General features: G+C 61.5%; 2 protein-coding genes across 3 annotated transcripts in view; one reads left to right on the top strand and one right to left on the bottom strand.

The window, feature by feature from the left end:
• The first annotated feature begins 3,677 nt into the window (after nucleotides 1–3,677).
• Nucleotides 3,678–10,708, top strand: OTUB1 (OTU deubiquitinase, ubiquitin aldehyde binding 1). Its single transcript, NM_001162403.1, has 7 exons — nucleotides 3,678–3,756; nucleotides 5,609–5,670; nucleotides 5,914–6,012; nucleotides 9,538–9,656; nucleotides 9,846–9,930; nucleotides 10,027–10,221; nucleotides 10,353–10,708. Exons 1-7 carry the CDS (start codon nucleotides 3,699–3,701, stop codon nucleotides 10,548–10,550), a joined length of 816 nt encoding a protein of 271 aa, NP_001155875.1. The 5' UTR covers nucleotides 3,678–3,698; the 3' UTR covers nucleotides 10,551–10,708.
• An 830-nt stretch (nucleotides 10,709–11,538) lies between these two features.
• MACROD1 (mono-ADP ribosylhydrolase 1) overlaps nucleotides 11,539–22,497 on the bottom strand; it is a 149,456-nt gene continuing 138,497 nt past the window's right edge. The window contains 7 exon segments of one of the 2 annotated variants that reach the window (NM_001204770.1): nucleotides 11,580–11,679; nucleotides 11,845–11,881; nucleotides 11,962–12,043; nucleotides 12,389–12,462; nucleotides 12,602–12,632; nucleotides 12,759–12,880; nucleotides 13,866–13,982. In NM_001204770.1, coding sequence (NP_001191699.1) covers nucleotides 11,877–11,881; nucleotides 11,962–12,043; nucleotides 12,389–12,462; nucleotides 12,602–12,632; nucleotides 12,759–12,880; nucleotides 13,866–13,982 — 431 coding nt within the window. In that variant the 3' untranslated portion in view covers nucleotides 11,580–11,679; nucleotides 11,845–11,876. 2 annotated transcript variants of the gene reach the window in all.

Below are 22,497 nucleotides of genomic sequence, written 5' to 3'. Positions count from 1 at the left end.
GACGGAACCCATGCCAGACCTCTGACCTCTCATTTGCGTTGTTCTAAACCGAGTCTGCACTAAGGAAACAAATGCGTCATTCTGGCGCTGCGAGGCCAGCGGGAGGGGCTGGCACCAGTGGATGGATCCTTAACAGACTTGGGGTGAACTGGGATCCTTAACAGACTTGGGGTGAACTGGGATGTGAGGCATTTACAGGAGGAAAATGCCCCGAGAAGGAGCATGAGGGGGTGGAGGGCTCTCCCTTTGCCCCCTCTGCCCCCTCCTCTGCTTGCTTTCTGCCTTAGGTGGCGCGAACCCCGCAGGCAAGTATCACCCCGGCCAGCACCCCCGAAGCACGGCGCCTGTTCAGTTTCAGCAGCCTGGCCTCTGTGCCATTAATGCCTTGCTAGACCACGACTTTGGAGCCGGCTGCTGTGGGCCACTGTGATTCCTGTGTGGCAGCTCTGGAGGTCCATTTCGGGGCTGGGCACGCCCCCGCCCTTCCCATCTGGACAGCTGCCTGACTCTCAAGCTCGCCTCCGGAGGGATCGCCAAGGCCTCATCTTTGGCTCACCTTGAGGCTTTCTCCTGGCCGTGGCCCCCCTTGGGATGGTTGTGGCTTTCCCAAGGCCCGTGCCATGTCCCTGTTACCTGGCTCTCTCCCCTGAGACGTTGTGTGGCGCTGGAAGCCATGTGGCTCTCTAGGGCCTCTGTGCTTCCTCTGGCTGAGGCTTCAAAGTCCCTGGGTCCTGGTATGGGTCCCCTCTCCACTTGACCATCCAACGGTCATGGATGTGGCATTGGGGCACATTCTGGGGCTGGGAGGAGGCATCTATGCCGTGTCAGTTCGCTGGCTGCTCCCTGTTACCTTTGCCACTGTCTCTAACAGCAGCCTGAACCCAAGCATCAGTGCTGCCTGTTTCATTATAGGTCTCAGCGGGCAGGACCAGCAGTGCTGGACCATTGCTAGGTTTGCAAATTAAGAGGCAGAGATAAATGTCTGGAGCTATGCTGGTGATTCCTGGCAAATGTGCTGTTGGGTTTTAGATGCTTCCAGATGGAGAATCAGGGAGTTTCCCTGGTGGCCTGCTAGTTAAGGATCTGGTGTTGTCACTGCTGTGTCACAGGTTTGATCCCTGACCCAGGAACTTCTGCATGCTTTGGGTGTGGCCAAAACAACAAACTACAACCAAAATCCAAAAAAGGTAAAAATACCAGGAGAGATGGAATGAGGGTAAGAAAACCATTATTAACCACCAACTTAATTGGCATGGAAAAGAGTGGGGCAGGGTGTTCCCATTGTGGCTCAGCAGAAACAAATCCGCCTAGTATCCACAAAGGTGTGGGTTTGATCTCTGGCCTCGCTCAGTGGGTTAAGGATCTGGCATTGCTGTGAGCTGTGGTGTAGGTCGCAGATGCGGCTCCGATCCCCGTTGCTGTGGCTGTGGCGTAGGCCGGTAGCTGTAGCTCTGATTAGACCCCTGGCCTGGGAACCTCCATATGCCACAGGTGCAGCCCTAAAAAGCAAAACCAAACCAAACCAAAAGAATGGGGCAAAAGTTGACCGTCCTGGGGCTGGATGAAGAGCCAAAGCTTCTCTCTGGCCATTTCCTTCCCATTCTGCCTGACAAGCGGGGAGTTGGGCAGCAGGTCGGGGGAGGGGGGCCTCATTTGCACTCCCTGTATACGCTGAGGGGGCAGGTCTGTTCCTCGAGCCCCAGACCCTTGTGTGGGAGGGAGGCATTCATTTGGTGTCCGCAGCCTTGCTGCAGCCCAGCCCTGGGCCACAACGGGGATTCCTTCTCTCTCTCCAGAGCTGGACTCCCTACTCAAAACAAGGAGTGTGGGTAAGAGTGGAGTTGCCGTATAGCTATTTTCAAGATTTTTGTAAAAAGCCAAATAGAAATCATCTTTTCGTCATTAACTGTCTTAGCTTCTCCTTCGGCAATACAGGTGCTACTGACTGACAATCCGACTGGCGGTTACAGATTTCATTGTTAAAACTGGGAAAGGGAATGAACAGTTTGAAGGGCATGGGGTCCGAATGGTGGACCCTCGGCTTTCTTGAGTTTGGAGCAATCCCAAGGTTCAGTGACCCAATACATAGTAATTTGCAATGTTGCTTGGACACAGACTTGGCATTCCTAGTGTTGCCCAGACAGCCTCTGTGGGCTGTGTGATGAGCCCAGGCACCAGCTGCCCCTGCTCCAGCGCTGGATGTAGCTCACGAAGACATTCAGCCACACTGTGCTCCCATGCTGTCAGGAACTGAGGGGTCTGACTGGGGCTCAGGCACAGCCTCCTCAAGTGCTAACATATCACTATCATGTCACAAAAAGGCCCTCCATAGTGAAAAGTTGAGAAGCTGAGCCCCAGATTGTAACCTCATTAAATAACAGCATCTTTAGCACCCAAGGCCTTGCCACATTTTTTTGTTTTTCTTTTTAAGGTCACACCTGCGGCATATGGAAGTTCCCAGGCTAGGGGTTGAATCGGAGCTGCAGCTGCCGGCCTACGCCGCAGCCACAGCAATGAGGCATTTGAATACAGCTGTGACCTACACTACAGCTTGCAGCAACGCCAGATCCTTAACCCACGGAACGAGGGCCAGGGATCGAACCTCACAGACACTATGTTGGGTTCTTAACCTGCTGAGCCACAATGGGGACTCCACATTTTATTTTTAGATAATTCACAGGCAATCTGAGTAGACACATAAAGATCCCGTCTACCCTGTCTACAGGTTACTCACTTCCCGCCACGGGTAGTGCTTTGCACCTGAAACTATAGTACCGCACATTCCAGGATATTCATATATAATCAAGAGAAAGAGCATTTCCATCTCCACAAGGAGGCTCTTCTGTTTCCTTTTCACGATCACACCCACTTCCCTTCTGCCCCCAACTCCTCCTTAAGCCCGGGCAATCACTAATCTGTTTTCCCTTCTTACCAACCCTTCTTTTTCTTTTCTTTTTCTTTTTTTTGGACTGTGCCCACAGCATTCAGAAGTTCCTGGGCCAGGGGTCGAACCCACTCCACAGCAGTGACCTAAGCCACAGAAGTGACAATGCCAGATCCTTAACCCCTAGGCCACCAGGGAGCTCCCTCAACTCCTTTCTTTAACAAACAATCCCCCCCCCAAATCTCTAATTTCCTCCTATTCATAAGGGCAGAGAGTCCAAAGTTAGGTCTTTGACCTCAAGGGACATGTTCTTTCTGCCAGAAGCAGGATACCAATGCCCGCTCAGAACTGAGGCTCAGGGAAGAGGGGCGGTAATGCCCAGGGCTCTGATGTTAACGCCAGGTGATCCTCATTGTAAGCGCCTGAAATGAGTTCTAGAGCCCGAAGCAGGAACGTTGCCTTCAGTGATTTTAATTTCATCTTCCTGCTTATCTCAATAACACAATCCGCGCTTCAAACTCCAGTGAAAAGAAAACTGAAGCGGCCCCAGGAGGCTCTTATCACTACCGGGCACATTGGGAGCCTGGGATGATGGAGCTGAGCAAGCTTGCGGGTGGAGGGTGGGCGGGGACTGCCTGGCTCTCACTCGGCTTCCACCGCAGCCCGGAGGGACTGGGAGCCCCTCAGGTGGCAACGCCTAAGGGGATCCTGTTGCTAGGGGCGTTACTAAGGAGGTGCCACAAGGAGGGGCTCTCTTCCGGGAGAAGGGCGACTGGTAACCCGGAAGTGGTCGGCAGTGCGGCGCTGTTTAAAGATGGCGGCGGAGGAACCTCAGCAGCAGAAGCAGGAGCCGCTGGGCAGCGACTCTGAAGGTACCCACCCGGGGAGGGCTGTCCGGCCTAGGCCAGCGGGGGCGATGCCGGGTCACCGGCTCACGAGGAGGCCAAGGGCGGAGCGGCCAGCTTCGAAGCGCGCTTATGGCCCCTTCCTCCTCCACCTCCTCCGCCGCCGCCGCCGCCTCCTCCCCTCCCCCTCACAATGGAAGGAGCGGTCGCCGCGACCCCCGGCCGGGCGGGCGGCGTGCGAGAGAGCAGTGCTAGCCCGGGCCCGCGGCTCTTCCCCATTGCGCGTTCCCGGGGCGGAGCCTGGGCCGCGCCCGCCCCCCACCCAGCCCCCTCTCCGCCGGGCGCCTGGCCCTGGGGTCCCCAGCCGTCCAGCCCTGGTCCTTGCAGTCAGGCCCAGGCCTAGTCTGGGCCCGGCCGCCTGCCTTCTCCAGACCAACCCAAGCCCGGGAGGGCGTCGAATTACACCGGGCTGCGGAGCACAAAGGGCTGGGCAGGCCGCCGGGGATGCTGCGGGCGCCCTGGGGTCTTGAGCGGCCGCCGGTGTGTGCCCCTGAGGGCAGCAGCCTTCATTTTCGGTAGAGCCCCTTCTTCTGCCTTTGTAGCCCCTTTCCGCCTGACTAGGCGTTGTATCCTTAGACTCCTGAAGAGCTGGTCCTTTTGAAATGGTCCACTCTCTTCTTTTTCACCCCAAGATAGACTCTGGGGCCTGAGTAGGTCCTCAGGGTGAGAGGGACATTCCTGTTGCAGGGCAGTGTAGGCGATGGGTCGAGGCCCAGCCGAGGATCCAGGATGCTCAAAGTTAAAAGTATTGGCCTTAAAAATCATTCAGGACACACCTCCTGTTCTAACTGCACACTTGAAGGACTGAACTTTGGGAGACCCGTCCCACTAGAAGGGACTTGTTTGTAACCACATAAGTTAAGAAAGAGCTGGGGCCAGGATTCAGGTCCCTTGGCTTCTCCCCAGTGGCTGCTCAGAGTGGGGCCCACAGGGTGGACCTGCTCAACTCACGGATGAGCACTTAACAGTGTGCCTCTAAGGAACCACCTCCTCAGGACATCTCGCTGAGGGGATGGTGGTGGTATCAGTCCCTGCTTCCAGCCGAGGACAGGCCTCTGCACTCAGGTGGCCCGGGGGGAGTAATTGTGAAGAGCTCAAACTTTGAAATGAGACACACCTGGATTTGACCACAGGTCTTTCTGGTTGTGACCTTGGGGGGGGTTACGTCACCTGTCTGCATTTGTTATCTAAAATGGGCGTATGCAGGATGGAGAGTTGTTGTAGCACAGTGGGTTAATGATCTGGCTTGTCTCTGGAAGCGCCAATTGGATCCCTGGCGGGGCATGTGGGTTAAGGATCTGGTGTTGCCACAGCTGCGGCTTGGATTCCATCCTTGCCCCAAGAACTTCCATATGCTGCGGGTGTGGCCAAAAGAGAATGAAAGAAAAAAAAAGTCCCCAGGATGGCAGGAGGAGGAGGAGGGGTGTGATTGGGTAGAGTGCAGACTCACAGGAAGCTCTCATCCGGCCCAGGCCCAGGACTCTGCCGCCTCATCTTTCTTTCCCCAAGAGACCCCGCCTGGCTCCAGGGCCTCCCCAGGCTGCTGGGAAGTGCTGTTAGAAAGCAAGGGGAAAGGGGGGTTGTTAGAGCCAGAAGAGTGGTCACCTTTGCCCCCTCATTTTAAGGAAGAGAAAACGAAGGCCCAGGAAAGGAAAGGACCTGCCAAGATCACACAGTTGGGGTGGGGCAGGGTTTGACGGGTGCCTCCACATTCCAGGTCTGCTCTCCTGGCCCTGGGCTGCTCCTGTCCTCGACACAGCTGCCCACAGTGGGGCTAACCAGGGCCCCTTGTAAACCTTGGCTTTCTTCCTTATTCCAGGTGTTAACTGTCTTGCCTATGATGAAGCCATCATGGCTCAGCAGGACCGAATTCAGCAAGAGGTGAGGGGCTGTGGCCAGCGGCCCTACTCTGGGGATGCAGGAGCTGGGCCTGCGGCCTGTTGTTTCTCTCTATTTTGGAAGTCCCCTCCTCTCCAAGCTGTTCTGGGTACGGAACGCCTGTAGGGGAGAGGGTCACTGCTACTGAGTGACTGGCCCAGCACCGTCATTCAGGTGTTCTCGCTGCTGGGTGTGGGTCATTGCATTCACCTGTCAGAGCATCTGATGGATTTCCTGCCCCTGCAGATTGCTGTGCAGAACCCTCTGGTCTCGGAGCGACTGGAGCTCTCCGTCCTGTACAAAGAGTATGCCGAGGACGACAACATCTATCAACAGAAGATCAAGGTGGGAGCCTGGCCAAGGGGGCAGGAAGAGCCCTTGGGTAGGGGCAGGGGCAGGAGCATGCCTGCTTGAGACCTGCTCCTCGCTGGGCCTGGCCTCAGAGAGGGCAGGATGTTGGGGGGGCCCTCTGGTCACTGGTCCGTCAGTGTTCAGACTCCGGAACCAAAAAGACCTTGATTCAAATACTCTGCCACACAGCAGCTGTGTCTCCAGCAGCTGCTGCGCCATCTCTGAGCCATGGCGCTCATCTGTGAAATCGGGAAGGTGAAAGCATCTGCCCCCGGGGCAGTCGCAGACTGAGGGAGATGGTGCCTGTGGGGCCTGGGGCAGGCGGGAGCTGACGGTCTCAGGGCTGACTTGGGGCTGAGCCAGCTGGGAGGAGGCCTGTGGCCTTGGGGACCTGCGGAGAGGCAGGGGAAAAGGGACCCGGGTGTCACTTACAAACAGGTGAGTTCCTTGACAACCCCCTGTCTTCTCTGGGAGCTGGGAGTGTGAAGTGTGACAGTGGCACATGTAAACAGCATCTCATGGGCACAGCCTGCAGGCTTAGTAAATGCTACTCCTCCCCCAGCTCCCCCGAAGATCAGAGATGCATAGAACCTTCCACCTGAAAGGAGGGCTTGGGGATTAGCCATCTCAGGGCCAGGCACGTTACCCAGGTGATTGAAGGTGCCCAGGCCTGGTGGTAACAGCCACACCGCTGCTCGGCGTCAGGGAGTAGCAAGGAGTGGAAACTCCTGGGGCGACTCGGAGTGTCCATGGCCGTCGCTGCATTGGGGCTTCCAGGACAAGCCAGAAGTTATTTTGTTGTAAAATCTCCAGACTCCTAATAGTTGGCAGCTACTCGAAATTGACAGTGTTGAGCGGGTCGGGTGACACACCTGCCAGCTTCAGCTGTGTGTGGCCTGCGGTTTCCTCGGACCCCTTGCTCAGGGTGTGTGTGTGATATACCCAGGAGGCCTGTGGAGAGAGAACACTGGCTTTGGGGCCTGGGTTCGAGTTCTGGCTTCATTACCTCTGTGTGATCTTGGGACTTCTTGGGTCCCCCACTGATCTCTTCTCTCTGGGGGGGCTGTCTGCCTTGTGGGCTGGTCGTGAGGCTGGAAGGAGATGATGGCGGAAGGTGCCGAGCCCAGGGCTCTGGGCCGTGAGTCCAGTGGGATAGCAGAGTGGGGCCCTGGGGCCGTGGTTCAAGGCCTGCCTGTCGCACGAGGACTCCCTGGTAAAACTGACAGGATGGGCCTGTCTTCTTCCCATCGAGTCACTGGGCGACTGTTAAGTGGCCTCTGTGCGCTGTGCGGGCAGGAGCTCTGCCTCCATGTGCCGACCCCACACCCTCTGCTTCCTGGGAGGGGCCCAGGCGCAGACAGACCTGCGTGACTTGGCTTGTCTGTGAGGTGGGCCCCTGGGAGGAAGGATCTGAAGACAGGGATGTCAGCCCCCAGCAAAGGGCCTGGCCCAGAGTAGGTGGCCCCTGTTCTGGTCGCTGCAGTGATTTGGGCTCTTGGTACCCATTCTGTCCTGTTCACTTAACACGCAGGACGAGCACATCCTGTGGGCCAGGCACTGTTTGATGTTCTGGAGGTGGAGTCGTGTCTACAGCGGTCAGACTCCGGCCCTTAGAAGGTCAGGGTCATAGTGGACAGACAGGCATTAAGCCAGAGGTGACGCGGATGGGTGTTGGAGGGGGCGAGTGCGATGCAGAAGAGCGAAGCAGGACAGGGAGAGCTCGCAGTTTTAAATGGGCGGGGGGCAGCGGCCCCGCCGGGAAGGTGGTGTCTGAGTGATGAGCCGAAAGGGGCAGGGGAGCCGGCCGGGTGGAGGCCAGAGCGGCTGGAACAGGGAGCAGAGGAAGCAGGAGAGGGTGGGACGTGGGCAAGGTGGGGGTGGGGGTAGCCAGGGAAGGGGCTCCAGGGGAGCCGAGTGTCCAGGGGGTTTCTCTGGTCGCTGCGGGGCTGGGGTGAGGATAGACTGGGCAGGGAGGCGGAGGCAGCGCGAGGCGGCTTCTGTGATACCAGCCGCGGGGATGGGGACTGGGCACCCCCCCCACCCCTGGAAGCGGTCGCATGAGGAAGGTCTTGAAGGTGAAGCCAGAGGATCCGTGGCCGGCTTGGGTGTGGCGAGGGCAGCGTCGACAGAGGCTGTGAGATTCTGGCTCCTCAGCCGGAAGGTGGAGTCCGGGGTGCCGAGGGGAAGCCCGAGAGCAGCCCGGGAGTCGCGAGGCCGCGGCTGCCTGTGGCTGGGCAGCCGAGGAGGTGGGGGCACGGCCGCCGGATGTGTGAGTCACAGCTGGAGTTGAGGCCCAGAAGCGGGCGGGGGAAGAGTCCCATTGAAATTCCACGAGCGATGAGGTCAGGAGAGGAGTAGAGCCAGACAGAAGCTGCCCCAGGCCTGAGCAGGGATGTGCTGTTCACGCGGCAGGCGCCGGCATGGTCTGTGGCGTGACTGTCTTCTGGCAGGTGACACGGGGTCTTGAGGCAGGGTGTGTGTGGTTTGGTGGCAGCCGTCACCTTCCCAGGTTAGATGAGGAGGGAGCTGCAGGCCCGGGAAGGGAAGTAAGGGGGGTGTCACCACACACGTGGGCACTGCTGAGCAGTCGGTCTGGGGAAGAGGGGGACCCTTGGACTTAAGAGGCATCCGTGACCTTCACTAGAGCAAAAGCCTGCTTGGATTGAGGTCACAGCAGGAGGGGACGGAGACAGTGCACGGGGCAGGGAAATTGGGTGGTAGCTGGAAAGGAATTCGTGTGAAGCAAAGGTTTTTTTTAAAGGGAGAACTCTCCTGGTGTTTAAATGCTGATGGGTCTGAACCTGTAGGGAGGGCGGCGACCCCCTGGAACAGTGTCGCATCCCAGGGAGGCGTGGCTCTGGGCGCGGCCTCAGACCCTCCCAGGGCCCAGAGTGAAGGCCACGGGCAGGTGTGCCATGGGGGCTGGGGTTCTCAGGGGAAGTCTTCAGTCCAAAAGGAAGCAAGGTCAAGGTGGGTGGGGGTTTGAAGAGAACAGAAAAGGTATGAGATGGGTGTCAGGGAGAAGGGGAGGGCGCCTAGGCTGAGGGAGCGAGGCCTTGACTCCTACAGGGAGGTTCAACAGACAGAAGAAGAAATTTCACTGAGTTTGAGGAGGGAACCAGAAAAGATGGAGCCAGTGCCTGAGGGTGGGCGGGGTAGAGCTTAGAAGGAGGTGAGGGAGGCTGTGTCCAGCCCCAGGCTGTGCCATGGGCACCACGCTGCCCTGGAGCTCTCCAAGTGTGAAAGGTCCTTCCCTGGAAAAGCTGCTTTGATCAGGGACTCAGTCACTTGCCCAGCCGCTGGTGACCCGTGCAACCTGTGTGTCCAGAAGTCAGTTTCCAGAGGCTTTGGGGGCTCTGGCAGCATCACCAGAGTCAGCAGCCAAGGATGGCAGGTGGCTGCTTGGAGCTTAGTTGCCACCTGCTGTAGAGCAACCTTGTCAGGGCGGTTTCCTTGGCCCGCCCTGGCTCTGGCCTGATGTTGATGGGCCCGGGTGGGGCGGGGGCTGCCTCTCCGCAGGACCTCCACAAAAAGTACTCGTACATCCGCAAGACCAGGCCTGATGGAAACTGCTTCTATCGTGCTTTCGGTTTCTCCCACTTGGAGGCGTTGCTGGATGACAGCAAGGAGCTGCAGCGGTGAGGAGGGAGGGCCCTCGAGCACAAAGAGGCGGGTGGGGCAGGGTCCTAGGAAGGGCCCGAGGGGCTCCCTCCATCCTCCTGGGGACCAGGAGGTGCGGTTCCCGTGCTGCCTGGGCCCCCACCTCTGAGCTGGCCTCTCTGCTGGCCGAGGAGCCCGCGCAGCCTCTCTTTCCCTCCCGGCCGCAGGTTCAAGGCTGTGTCTGCCAAGAGCAAAGAGGACCTGGTGTCCCAGGGCTTCACCGAATTCACAATTGAGGATTTCCACAACACGGTGAGCCTCTCGGCCGGGTGGAGGGCGGGGGGCCTGGCCGAGGCAGCATCGGCCCATCTCCTCCCTCACTTGCTCTCTGTCCCCCTTGGGCGGCAGTTCATGGACCTAATCGAGCAGGTGGAGAAGCAGACCTCAGTGGCCGACCTGCTGGCCTCCTTCAACGACCAGAGCACCTCGGACTACCTGGTGGTCTACCTGCGGCTGCTCACCTCGGGCTACCTGCAGCGCGAGAGCAAGTTCTTCGAGCACTTCATCGAGGGTGGGCGGACCGTCAAGGAGTTCTGCCAGCAGGTGCTGCCCCCTCCCCGCTCCCCAGACTCGCTGGGGCCTCAGGGTGGGAGCCTCGGGGCCCGGGGGTGCACCGGGTGGCTGGGGGTGCGGAGGCGCCAAGACCCAGGCCCTGAGCGGCCCCTGTGCTGCAGGAGGTGGAGCCCATGTGCAAGGAGAGCGACCACATCCACATCATCGCGCTGGCCCAGGCGCTCAGCGTCTCCATCCAGGTGGAGTACATGGACCGCGGCGAGGGCGGCACCACCAACCCCCACATCTTCCCCGAGGGCTCCGAGCCCAAGGTCTACCTTCTCTACCGGCCTGGACACTACGACATCCTCTACAAATAGGGCTGGCCCGGCCTGCCGCCGCCCTGCCTGCCCTCCCCTCTGCCAGGCACTAGACATGTACAGAGGTTTTTTTTGTGGTTGTAAATGGTCGTACTTCACCCCCCACGCCCTTCCCTGTCACACGACCTTCCATGTTTTATTAAAGGGGACGCTGGTGGTGAGCCGCGTGTGTGCGTGTCCCTGCTCTGCTGCTGCCCTCCTGGCTGCTCTCTGTCTGGCTGCCCCACCCCCCTCAGGTGGCTTCCTCTCAGCCTTCCACCTGTCCACCCCCAAGCCTCCCCGCCAGGAGTAGTTTTGAGGGGGCTAGGCCTCTTGGGGACCCCTCCTGGTTATTGGGCCTCTGCTTCCTTCCCTTCAGGCCTCTGCCCCTGCCCTCCTTAGCCGGCCAGGCCTTCCAGGGGAATTTGGAAGTTCCTTGGAGACTGGCCCAGAGCCCCAGGACCACCAAGGCTTCCAGCTCTGCCCTCATAGGCCACGCCTCCGCCCTGCTGCCCTGGCCTCCCCGGCCACCTGCCCTCCATCAGGGGTCTGCATGGTGGAGAGGGCTGGCCTGAGGGTGCGGCCTGGCTCAGGGTAGGCGGAGGAGCTGGGCCGCCCTAGTGCACCCCAGGTGCTGCCCTCCGGGCGGGGGAGGGCTGTCCTCAAGCCTGTCCTTCCCGGAGTCTAGCGGGGCTGGCCAGGCCCCCGTTCTTCCCCCACCCCACCACCCCCTGCCTGTGCCTGCTTTGCATCCCCTCTGCTTGGGCCGCGATGTCTGCGTTGCCTTCCTCTCTTCACTTCCCCCGGCACATGTGGGGTCTCAGCCCCCAGGCTGTGAGCTCCTTGGGGGCAGGCCCTCAATAAATGTGAAGTGCTGCCCACCTCTGCTGTCTGGCCCGTGCCTCCACCTGCCTGGCTCACTGAGCGCGCTCGCCAGCCCCTCTAGGCCAAAGCACCCCTCCGCACCCGGGCTGCCTCCCTCCCCGCCAGCCAGGGCTGGGACAGGAGCTGCAACACTCATGGTCTTTATTAGGAGGCTCCTGAGGGGGCAGGAAGCAGAGGGACAGAACGGGGTGGCCAGGCCAGGCCCAGATGCAGGCTTCCTCGACTTCTTAGAGCTGGGAGCGAGGTCCGGCAGGCCCGGGCGAGTCTGCGGGGAGGGCAGAGGTCAGAGCCCCGGGGCTGTGGGCCTCCCCCCCGCCTCCCAGCTGTCTCCCTGGCCTCCCTGCGTGGGGGTGAGCGGAGGGCAGGGGGAGTGGGTGTTAGTGGGCACGAGGTTAGTGGGCAGCCACACGGAGGGCCAGGCCCTTCTTACCAGTCCTGGTCAGGGTAGGTGGCGGGGTGCCGTCAGGCTGGAAGGCAGAGGACAGTGAGAACCTGCTGGTGGGGGCGGGGCAGGGGCAGCCCAGGGTTGGCACCGCAGGGTACATACCAACCGGGAAGTAGTAGGGGAGCCGTTGCCGGTAGATGTTCTCGTCCTTCTCCAGGAACACGCAGATGATCAGCCGGTCCACCTGCGTCAGGGCCGGGGGCTCAGCCTGGGCGGAAGCCACCGACCCCCCCGCTCCCGGGCTCCTCACCGCCCTGCAGGTTTTCACCCACCTTGCCCCTGGGGCGCTCAGTGTAGCTGAGCTGAGCTCACGCTACACTACAGAAGGGGCTCGTGGCGTGGGGTGCGCCCCCCTGTCCCCTCCTCGCACTACCCTGTCTGTGCCCTGGGGAGTTAACGGGAAAGGAGAGGGGACACAGAGCCCTGGTGAGGTCGGAGCCCCAAGTGCTTGGCGCTCTGGTCTTCGGGGCTGGAGTTCGCCCCCGTGCCCCACCCGCGTCTGATCCCCTGGGCTGGGCCCAGGCCTCACCTTGTCCTTGTGCTGCTCCAGCCACTCCCGCAACGCGGTCAGCACTACCTCGGCCGCCGCCTCATTGGGGTAGCCTGCGGGCGGGGCGGGGCGGGGCGGGGCGGGAGTGAGTCCCGGGGAGGGCCCGCCCACCGCCGCTTCGCCCCGCCCCTCCTCGGCCCGGGCCCCCGCCCCCTGCCCACCCCCGCCCTTCCTCTTCCAGACCCCACTCACCAAACACTCCCGTGGAGATGCAGGGGAAAGCCTAGGTTGAGGGGTGAGAAGGGATTGGGGACCGCGTCACTCTCCGCTCCGCCTCCCGCCAGGCCACCCCCCCTCCGTCCCCGCCCCCGCGTCGCCCCCCACTCCGCCGCCGCCTGGCGCCCCTCACCGCGGAGCGGAGCCGGTGCTCCAGCAACAGGTCGAGGCTGCTCAGGTAGCAGCTGCGGAGCTCGGCAGCCTGGCTGGCGCTGGGCTCTCCGTGGGCGATGGGTCCCACCGTGTGGATGACATCTGTGGGAGGCGACAAGATCAGACCAACCCGGAGCTTCACGCGGTCCCCATCTTTCTCGCCAGCAGGCCAGGGCCCTGGAGGGGACAAGAAACAGGCCCCTCCCCCCAAGCTCTGAGACTCCCCTGGGAAGGACTTCACCCATGAGCACACACAGGTGTGCCCTCGAGCCTAAACCCACACCTCGACACACGCGCAGGCCCATGCTGGGCCCACTCCCCACATCTGTAGGGACTTGGCTGAGGCTTAGCTCTTCCCTCCCCCAGTCTCCATGCCTCCCCTCCCCCCACCTCCTTCCGAAGGGGCGTTCGAGGAGGGGCCAGGCCCTGGCACTTAAGAAGTGCCTCCGCGGAGTTGCCTTGTGGCTCAGCGGGTTCCCGACCAGTATCCCTGAGGGTGCGCGTTCCATCCCTGGCCTTGTTCAGGATCCAGCATTGCCGCCGGCTGCGGGCGTAGGTCACAGATGCAACTTGTATCTTGTGTTGCTGTGGCTGTGGCGGAGGCCCGCAGCTGCAGCTCTGATTTGACCCCTAGCCTGGGAAACTCCATGTGCTGCAGATGAGGCCCTAAAAAGATACCCCCCCCGAAAAAAAAAAACCATACATACCTTACATAGGGAGTTCCCGTTGTGGCGCAGTGGAAACGAACCAGACTAGTAGCCATGAGGATGCGGGTTCGATTCCCTGGCCGCCATAATGCATAATGGGTTAAGGCTCTGGTGTTGCTTTTAGCTGCGGTGTAGGTCGCAGACTCAGCTCAGATCCGCGGTTGCTGTGGCTGTGGTGTAGGCCAGCAGCTGTAGCTCTGATTCGACCCCTATCCTGGGAACTTACATATGCCACCCCACTGGTGAGGCCCTAAAAAGCAAACAAGCAAACAAAGCACACACCAGAAGGGGCCCCTGGAGGAGGCCTCCAGCAATTCTGTGGGGGTGGCCCCCTAATCTCCAATTATACAAGGCGCCCTGTTGGGGTGTTGGGGGCTCACATTTGGCTGGCAGCCGATAGCCGCAGGTGATCTTGGCCTTGCCGGTCTCGCAGCTCTGCAGAGTCCTGCACTCGTCGGTGAGCAGGGGTCCAGCGGCCCGGTGGATGCAGCCGTCCACTGCCGGGGAGGGGGCAGTGAACGTGGGGCTCCCCGTGGCAACCCTGTGAGCCCGTTTTACAGAGAAGGCCGAGGCCCACGGACTTAATATTCCCAAAGCTCTGGCTATGCGGGACTCACCAGGTACCGCGCCTTTCTCCCGCGGCCTCCAGCCGCTCCCTTCCTCCCCGGCCCACACTTGCTCCACTCCTGGGGGAAACCAGGCGCAGAGGAGCCAAAGCGGGCCCTGGCGGGAGCCGGCGCTAACCAGCCGGCAGAGGGCGCGCCCGGCCCGCCCTGCTCTTTCCCGGGTACGCAGGCGGGGCGCGGCGGGGCTGAGATCTCCCCAGACGGAGGCTGCTCCAGGAGGCGGGGTTAGCGGCGGTAGGAACCTCAGCCCGAGCCCATCAAGGGGGCTGGATGTTCGCCCCCCAGCCTTCGCCCGGACGTGCCGCAGGGCCGGCTGCCGGTCGCCGCTTCCGCGCCAGGTGCTCGAGCGCGCCGACCCGCACCGCGTGCAGGATCCCAAGGTCGACCTCCCAAGGCGAGGCCCCTCGGACCCACTTTCCAGACTCTAAGACCCACTTTACAGACAAGGAAACTGAGTCCACCTGGTTACAAGTGGCAGATCCGCTCCTGGCCTTGAGCGAGGTCTTGCAGCTCCTCGTCTGCGCCGCGCGGGGAGGTGGTTGGAGCCACGCCTCCCGGCCGCGCAGGTGTCTCCGGACGCGCGCCCCAGCTCGTTAACGAGCTGCCTCGTTAGTGCATCCGGCTTAATTGGGGCCAGGCCTGGGCTCGTTTATCCGAGGGCGGCCCTGGGGACCCAGACCCAGATAAACAACTCGGGCGCGGCGGGAGGCTCGGAGGAGACGCTTCTTCGGGAGAGGCGGGGTTCGGTCTTGGCAGGGTCAAGTCCTGGCTCGCCCCCCTTGGCCTGGGGCACCCTGGCAAGTACTTTACCCTCTCAGAGTGTCCACTGCCTCATCTAGAAAATAGGGACAGCGATTCTCCCCCCTCCTCAAGGAAGGAGTGGACATCTTGACCAGGAGAACATGACCCGCCTCTGGCAGGTCCCCAGCTCCGATTGCACCCTGGGCCTGTGCCAGGAGCGTGCACACCAAGCTCAAAGCTCTGCAGCAGGAAAGGACTATCATTTCCCCATTTTACAGATGCGCAAACCGAGGCCCTCGCTCCTTCATCATAGCCCCACCCCCAGCATCTTGGCCCAGGTCCAGGGACACCTGTTGGGGCACCCGCTCTTCTTGGGTTTTCTCTTGTGCTCTATGGGGTCCAATCAACCTAACTTTGCAACTGCATTCAGAGCTGGCACCAGGCGATTTCCCAGAGTGTCCCTGGAGTCGGGGGTAGAGGAGTTGGGGGCACCCTGGGAGGGAATCTGGGACTGGGTGCCCCACCCCCTCCTCTCCTGGGCAGGGATAAAGGCAGCTGCAGCCCATGGAGTGGGGATGGAGAGCGGGTCCGGCTGTGTATCCAGGTGTGGCTCAGTGGGTATACAGCCTGCATGTGCAACATCCATGTGCAGTGTGTCTATTGTAGGTGGGGGTGCCAGGCAACCACCCAGTAGAGTGTGCACCAGGTTTAAATGCCAGCTCTGCCAGTCACAGATGTGTGACCCAGGCATAATTAGTGTACTTGTGAATCAAGCACTGCCCCATCTATAAGATGGGATAATAGCAGCACCCACCTCATAGGGCTATTGGAAGGATAAGTGAGTCAATTTCTGTAAAGTGCTTAAGCCAGAGTGCCTGGCGTGGGTGAAGGTGCTGGGTGTGTTGGCTGTTACTAGGACAGTGAGAGCAGAGGCCGTGCCCATGTGTGTACACCTGGGAGCGTGGTGAGAAGTGTCATCCAGGGTGTATGGGGTGGCACGGGGACCTGTGGGAGCCAGCTCTCCTGGGGGCCCCCCGGCCCCGCGCCAGTGGTCTCATCCACTTGGCACCTGGTTGCCTGCCATCTCCCAGTGCTGTCCATCCTGCAGGCGACCTTGGCCCGCGGTGGGGGCCGTGCGGAAGTGGAGCTCAGCGAGATCTGTGTTTCAGGGACTTAATGTTTCCTGCAGAAGTGAACAGGCCTGCAGCCAGGCCTTTGGGGCTGACCTGGGGGCATGAGGTGGGAGGAGGAGGGAGGAAGTGGCGCTAACGGAGCCCTTGGGCTGGAGGCCCCCCCCCCCCCCCCCCCCCGCTCCCCAGCAGCATCCAGAACAGGGCAGGGGGCCGGGTGACTGCTGTGCAGGCGCCTGGGGAGCAGTTCAGCCAAAGCAGAGATGAGGGCCAGGCCCTGAGTTCTGCCCCTGCCCCCCAACCCACCCCCACGAGAGCCTGCGCACAGACGCTGCTCTGGCACTCAGGGTTTCAGCAGCCTGGGTCCCTCCTGCCCCCTCCCTTGCACATACCAGCCTTGCTCTCCCCATCCCCGAGGGCCAGAGGAGGCCCCCAGCCCCTCGGTCCTTAGCCTTAGGCCCAAAGGCCAGCCCCTTCCTTGTCTTGTACCATGACTCACAGGTCCCCTGGCTCTGCCCCCACAGCTCTGTCCTGGCTCCTCCAGCGGCCCGAGCTGAGCCCTGAGACTGGAAGGAGGAGGCTTCCTGGGGGCAGATCCAAGGGCGACGTCCTTCCTCCCTACCCACCACCAGACCCGGACCCACCCACCGAAAGGAGGGTGTCCCCAGTTCATACCAAGTGACCCTCAGTCCCCTCCCTGGTCCCCCCAGCTACAATCAAACCTCCACCTTGCCCCCCACCCTGCCCTGAGACAGCAGGAAATCTGGGGTCTCTCCTGGGGAGACTGAACCCACGTGGTAGGCGGTAGGGTCTTCCTTGGATGTCTCTGCTAGGTCAAGGTCAAATCGTCTGTCTGTCGGAAGATGGCCCTAAGGGCGCTCTGCCTCTTTCCTCAGCCCCCTCCTCGCTCCTCCACCTTTCAGCTCCCCCATCTGGCTCAGTTTCAGTCTCAGAGTGAGCAGGGCACTGGGCCGTGTACATCCATCATCTAGTTTGGTCCTCACGGCCAAGGCCACCCTAGGAAGTGCTATTATTTTTTCTGCTTTAGAGAAGAAGAGCTTGAGGCATAGGCAGGGTGAGGAACTTGCCCAGAGTCACACAGCTGGACGGCTCCACTTCCTCCAGGACCACGAAGGGACCCATCTCTCCGACCCGCCCGGAGCCTCCCGCTCAGGCTGGCTGACCGCTGTTTGCCCTCCGCACCCACACACCAGGGTCGGGGGGGGGGTGCCCTTCTGTCTGTGGCCGCTGTCTCCTCACTGCCAGCCCCTGCAGCCTGGCTCCTGTCCCCTCCCCACATCGAGACACCCCCCTCCCAACGGCGGGACTGCTTGGGGACCTCTGGTTGCTGAGTGCTCTGGGACCACTCCCAGAGCAGGATGACAACGACCAGCTGCACCCACAGCCTGGCCGCTGCCTCCACCCAGGCCAGCAAGGCTGTCTCGGGGCCCTGGTCCCCCCACCCCTCCTGTCTCCCTCATCTCTTCTGCCTCCTTCCTGAGCTCTTCCGATGCTGCCTGCCTTCTCTCTGCTCCAGCCCTGACCTTCCACCCCGTCCAGGGCCTTCCCCAGATAAGCCCAGTGGCCCCCCGCTCGGAGGCCCACCCCAGCCTCCTGCCACCAGTGTGGCCTGCACGCCCTGCGCTCAGCCTTCGGGAGCATCGGCTCGTTCCGGGCCCTTTCCTAGCAGGTCCTGGGCCGGGAGGGCGCCAGGAGAGGCAGGGGCTGGAGCCGGAACCTCCTCAGAGCCAGCGGAGGCAAAGCAGGCAGGCTCCCAAGGGGGCCATTTGCCAAGGCGCTTAGGATATGTTGGCCGCTATTTAGGGTGCTGTAATATTCATGAAGGGAAGATTAGATATTTAAATTTATTCAGCAATAAATGCGTCTCAGTGGGGGAGCATTCCTCATGCTAAACAAACAAGCAAGCAGGGGCTAATTAATTATTTACAGGAACACAGGAGGCCGGTGGCCTGGGGGAGAGGAGGGCAGCTGTGCCTCTGACCGAGGCCAGGCGTCCCTGACCGCCGGGCCTGCCCCTTGGTCCCCACCCCCCCTCTGCCCTCCCTGTGGGTCTGGCCCCCTGCGTCGCCCACTCTGGGATTTCTCTTCCCAGAAATCCTGCCTGCAAGCTTGCTGGTGGCTTTGGGCAAGTCACTGTACCTCTCTGAGCCTCAGAACTGGCCTCAGAAAGTTGTGGGAGGACTGAGTTTGCTGAGCAGTGGCCCGGGGGTGGGAGACTCGGGGCTGGAGTGACTAAGCAACTCCTTCAGTCACGGGGGGCCCAGGCTCAGAGCCCCCAGCTCAGGGGGACCGGGACAAAGGCTCGTGGAGGCCAAGCCACCTCAGCCAGGTGGGGGTTGGGAAGCCTTGCCTGCAGCCCTCCGCCCTGCCCTGCTCTGCTGCTGTGTGCTCCTGGGGGCCCTGGGTCAGGGAAGGGAGAGGACAGGCCTGGGTGGTGCCATCTGGTGCTGGGACCCAGGGCCCCTGAGATGAGCTCCCCTGCCGGCCCATGGGGGGCGTGGCTCTGGGAGCCCCAAATCCCCCTCCCCAGGGCTCTTCCACCTGCTCTGCGCTCAGCTTCCTCTGCCCAAGGTCAATAACAGCACCTCCCTCTGTTCGAGCTGGTACCAAAGTGCCCCGTGTGTTATCACATGTCACCCCATTTTACAGATGGGGAGACCAAGGCCCAGCCAGGGACTCCCAGGCAGAAGACTCCTCCGTCCCTCGTGCTCTTGGGGCCCCCTTCGTCAAGGGGTGGGACATACTGCGCTGCCAGGTGGCGATGTTTCCCCGAAAGCCCTGGGCCCAGGGAGGGCTGGGGAGGCGGGGGTGGGGGGTGAGCCTGAAGCCTGAGGGGCCGCGGTGGGGGTCAGGGGGGCTATGCCCTTCCCAAGGCCCAGACGGCACGCAGGTCTGGAGGGCCCTCGGGATCACTCCCCACTTCGAAACTCGCCCCCTAGACCCGGGGTGTGGACTCGTGGTGAGAGACCACGCATGCCAACCTTGTCAGTGTGGCCTGCAGCTGCTGCCCAGGCCCCAGCCACCTGCACGAACGCCGAGCGCCAGGGCTGAAACGGGCCAGAAGCCTGAGCTGCCGCACCCCCAGCCCCTAACCTGCTGAGGGCAGGCCCAGCCATAGACCCAGGACAATGACCCAGGCCAGGGGCCTCAGCCCCCTTCTCTCTGGCCCTCCCTCCCCTCTTCCTCTCTGGTCCCCATTTTCCTCCCAGGCCCTGGGCGAGGTTTGGGAGCCTTGACGCCACATGATACCCCATGGCCAGAGGTGCCTCCGTGTCCCACTGCCGCCTGGTCACTCATTCAGTCAGCAGACCCATGCCAGCCCTGGCTCTGTGCTAGGCTTGGGCTCAGCCCTCTGGGGGGATGCGGAGCCCACCCTCGTCAGGCCCCACCCTGGAGGTGCCAAGGCGGGTGGGCACCCCAGGGAGAAGATGGATGGACGACAGCTCCGTGATGTGATCTGAAATTCATTACGGGCTGAGATCAGCTCCTTAAATGGGGATTTGAAAACATTAGGGCTTCATTATGTACACAACGGCAGCGCCTCATTCATCATGCAAAAATCACTCCCGTTATTAAAAATTCCCACGGCAGCCGCAGGCCGGGGCTGAGCGGCAGCTCGCCCGCTGGGGGCAGGGGACGGGCCCCACCGGCCCAGGTTCGAGTTCCCGCCCAGGGAAGGCCCGCTGGGGTCGGGGGAGGGCAGTGTGGCTCAGCTCGTGGGACTTGAGCCTCCTTTTCCTCATCTGCGAAATGGAGATGCTAGCGGTACCTCGCACAGGGCTGAGAGGACGGTACGTGAATTCCGCAGGGAAGGCTCGGCGGGGCCCTGGCATCCCCGCAGTGAGCGCTCAACGCCCGCAGTGGTCAGCGCCACCGCCGCCGGCCTCAGCCGGGGTCGGGCAGGGGTGGCAGGACTTGGCGAGACGGCCTCACTCCCTTGCTCATAAAACCTCCCGTGGCTCCCACGAATCCGTAAAATAAAATCAGCAGCTCAGAGTAAAACTAGGGCTCCCTTCAGGTTCCGCCTGAGATGACATCTGGCCGGACACGGCCTGGGACAGTGGGGAGGTGGGCCCGCCAGGCGCCAGGCCCTGTGCGAGGGACGGGACGCATGGCTCCAATATCACCCAGTGAAAGAGCAGAAGAGGCCAGAGTCCAGAGCCAGATGCGGGGGGCAGGAGTGGATGCGCCTTCAGGGCTGGGCCTGAGTGAGGAGAAAGAAGGCTTTGGGAGGGTCGGGGGTGAAGGGCTGCGGGCAGGGGGCTTGGGCAGGGCCTTTCTGGGAGCCGTGGGAAGCAATCACGGATTAGCGGCGCTGGGTGATGGGAGATAGTGCCGGCCGGGCGCAAAGCCCGTGAGCCCCCTGGGGGAAAGGTGGGAGGAAGGGCTGCATCTGCAGGAACCCTCAGCAGAGGGAGATTCCAGCCAGGGAGGGGCGGGGTCTGAGATGGCCTCTGGGGCCCTTGGCCGTGCCCTTGGCCGTGCCCTCCTCCAGGAATGCCCTTCCCCCTAGGCCACAGCACAGCCCGCTGCTCCGGACAACTCCAGGTCAGAGGGTCCCTGCCATACACGCCCGGACACCCGCCGGCCCTGAGCCAGGCGCACAGCCACGTCCAGCCCCTGGACGGGCCCCTTGGGCTGCCTGCTTCTGCCCAGCCTAGCCCAGCCCAGGAGGGGGTAGCTAAACACAACCTGGCCTCAAGAAGGCCAAGGGGCCTCGTCTGCCCCCTGTGCCAGGCCCTTTCTGGGGGCCGTGGGAAGCAATCGCGGATTAGTGGCGCCGGGTGATGGGAGATAGTGTCGGCCGGGCAGGCGTGGGATGCAAGTGAGCCCGGCAGAAGTCGAAGCCTGAATCCTTAGAGGCCTCGCTAATCCTCCCAGGGCTGCAGGTCCCTATGAACAAGGAGAGAGGGCGCGATGGAGAGAGGGCGTGATGGAGAGAGGGCGTGATGGAGAGAGCGCATGTGCAGGAGATGGGGGAGGACGTGAGTGAGCCAGGTGAGCCAGCGAGAGCCAGACAGGTGGGAGCAAAGGAGAGCCTCTGGGACAGAGAGAGGAAAGGGGACTCAGAGGTGCCAGTGTGGAGAGAGGAGAGGGTGGGCTCCGGGTGGCAGGTTCTGCCTGTGCCACGGAGGTGGGTGAAAGAAGGACATGCACAGATACCTGCGCTGGGGCAAGGGGTCCATGAGCACCTACTCTGCTGGGAGGCGGACGGACAGATGCCCTGGGCTTGCCCCTTAGTGGGGAAGTCTGATGGGGAGCAGCTGGTACTTAATCACACAGACAGGAATCTGATTATCAAAGGTGACAGAAGGCTGGCCCAAGAGAGGTCCCAGTGCCAAGGACAGTGCCAGGATGTAGCAGGCCCTCAGTGACTAGAGCAGTGTGTGTGTGTGTGTGTGTCCGAAGAGTGGGTGCTGCTGGTTGGAGGGGCTGCCCTGATGTGGACATAACTAGGCAGGTGTGGTAGGAAGGAGGAGGAGCCCTCAGGCACAAGAGCAGCATGTGCAAAGGCCCTGTGCCAGGAGAGGGCTTCTCCCTGGCATGGGATGTGGAGCACGGGACACAAACTTGCAAGCTGGGCCCGGGAGCTGGGCTGTGCAGTGCCGGCGGGCAGGAAGCTTGTGTGGGACCACTGACCAGGAGAGGGGTCCTTGGCAGGCGCTGTGTGTGTGGGAGGGGATGGGGCAGCATCCGGCTCTGCCCCTGCCAGGGACCTGCCTGACCCCAGCCGCCCATCCGTCGGGTGGGCCCTCGCTGTCCCGGCAGGGTCCCGGCGGGGCGGAGCCCAGATGGCCGCTGCAAGCAGGGGAAGGCGGCCCCGAATTAATCTGTCAGTAAAGCTTGGCCGTGGCAGGCGCAGTCATGATTTAGATGAATAATTGAAACGCTCCGATACATTTATTATCCCTTTAGTGCGAAAGTGGCAGAGAAAGACGAGGGGTAATTGAAAAAGAGCGCACAGATCTCCACGAGAAAGCCGGCTCCTTATCGCCGAGTAAACATTTCAGTCCTAATAAACAGGAGGGACCGTCAGGGCCCCGTCGATTCCCATCCAGATTTAGGGCCCGCCTCCCTTCTTACCATGCAATAGGAGGGTGGTTAAACAATTTTTGTTTTTTGGATGGAGCCAGTAAAAGGCTCTTTAGGAGGGAGGCGGGAGCAGGATGGGCCTGGCGTCCCCAGGCCTGAGGGTCTGGCTGGGAGGCTGTGTGTGTGTGTGTGTGTGTGTGTGTGTGTGTGTGTGCGTGTGCGCTTGCCTGTGCACCCTGGCAGGTCTCCCCACCAAAAACACTGGGCCCTCTTTCGGGTGGGCCTTTCCATCTCTCTGTTCCTGTTGAACTCCTATGCAGCCTTCAGGACCCAAGTCAAATGCCTCCTCTGCTGGGAAGACTTCTACCAAAATGGGTCTTTTTGAGGGCAGAGTCAAGTCTTGAGTCCCAGTGTTTGACACAGGTGTCCTCTACCCCAGACACACACACACAGAGCCCTGG

Source organism: Sus scrofa, chromosome 2 (assembly GCF_054392235.1).
Source record: "Sus scrofa isolate SSC_HxYL_T2T_F1_AM1 chromosome 2, Sscrofa_HxYL_maternal_Yorkshire_Landrace_v2.0, whole genome shotgun sequence".
Lineage (NCBI taxonomy): Eukaryota > Metazoa > Chordata > Mammalia > Artiodactyla > Suidae > Sus > Sus scrofa.
Note: the sequence above shows the minus strand (reverse complement) of the source record. Positions and strands in the feature narration are given on the sequence as shown.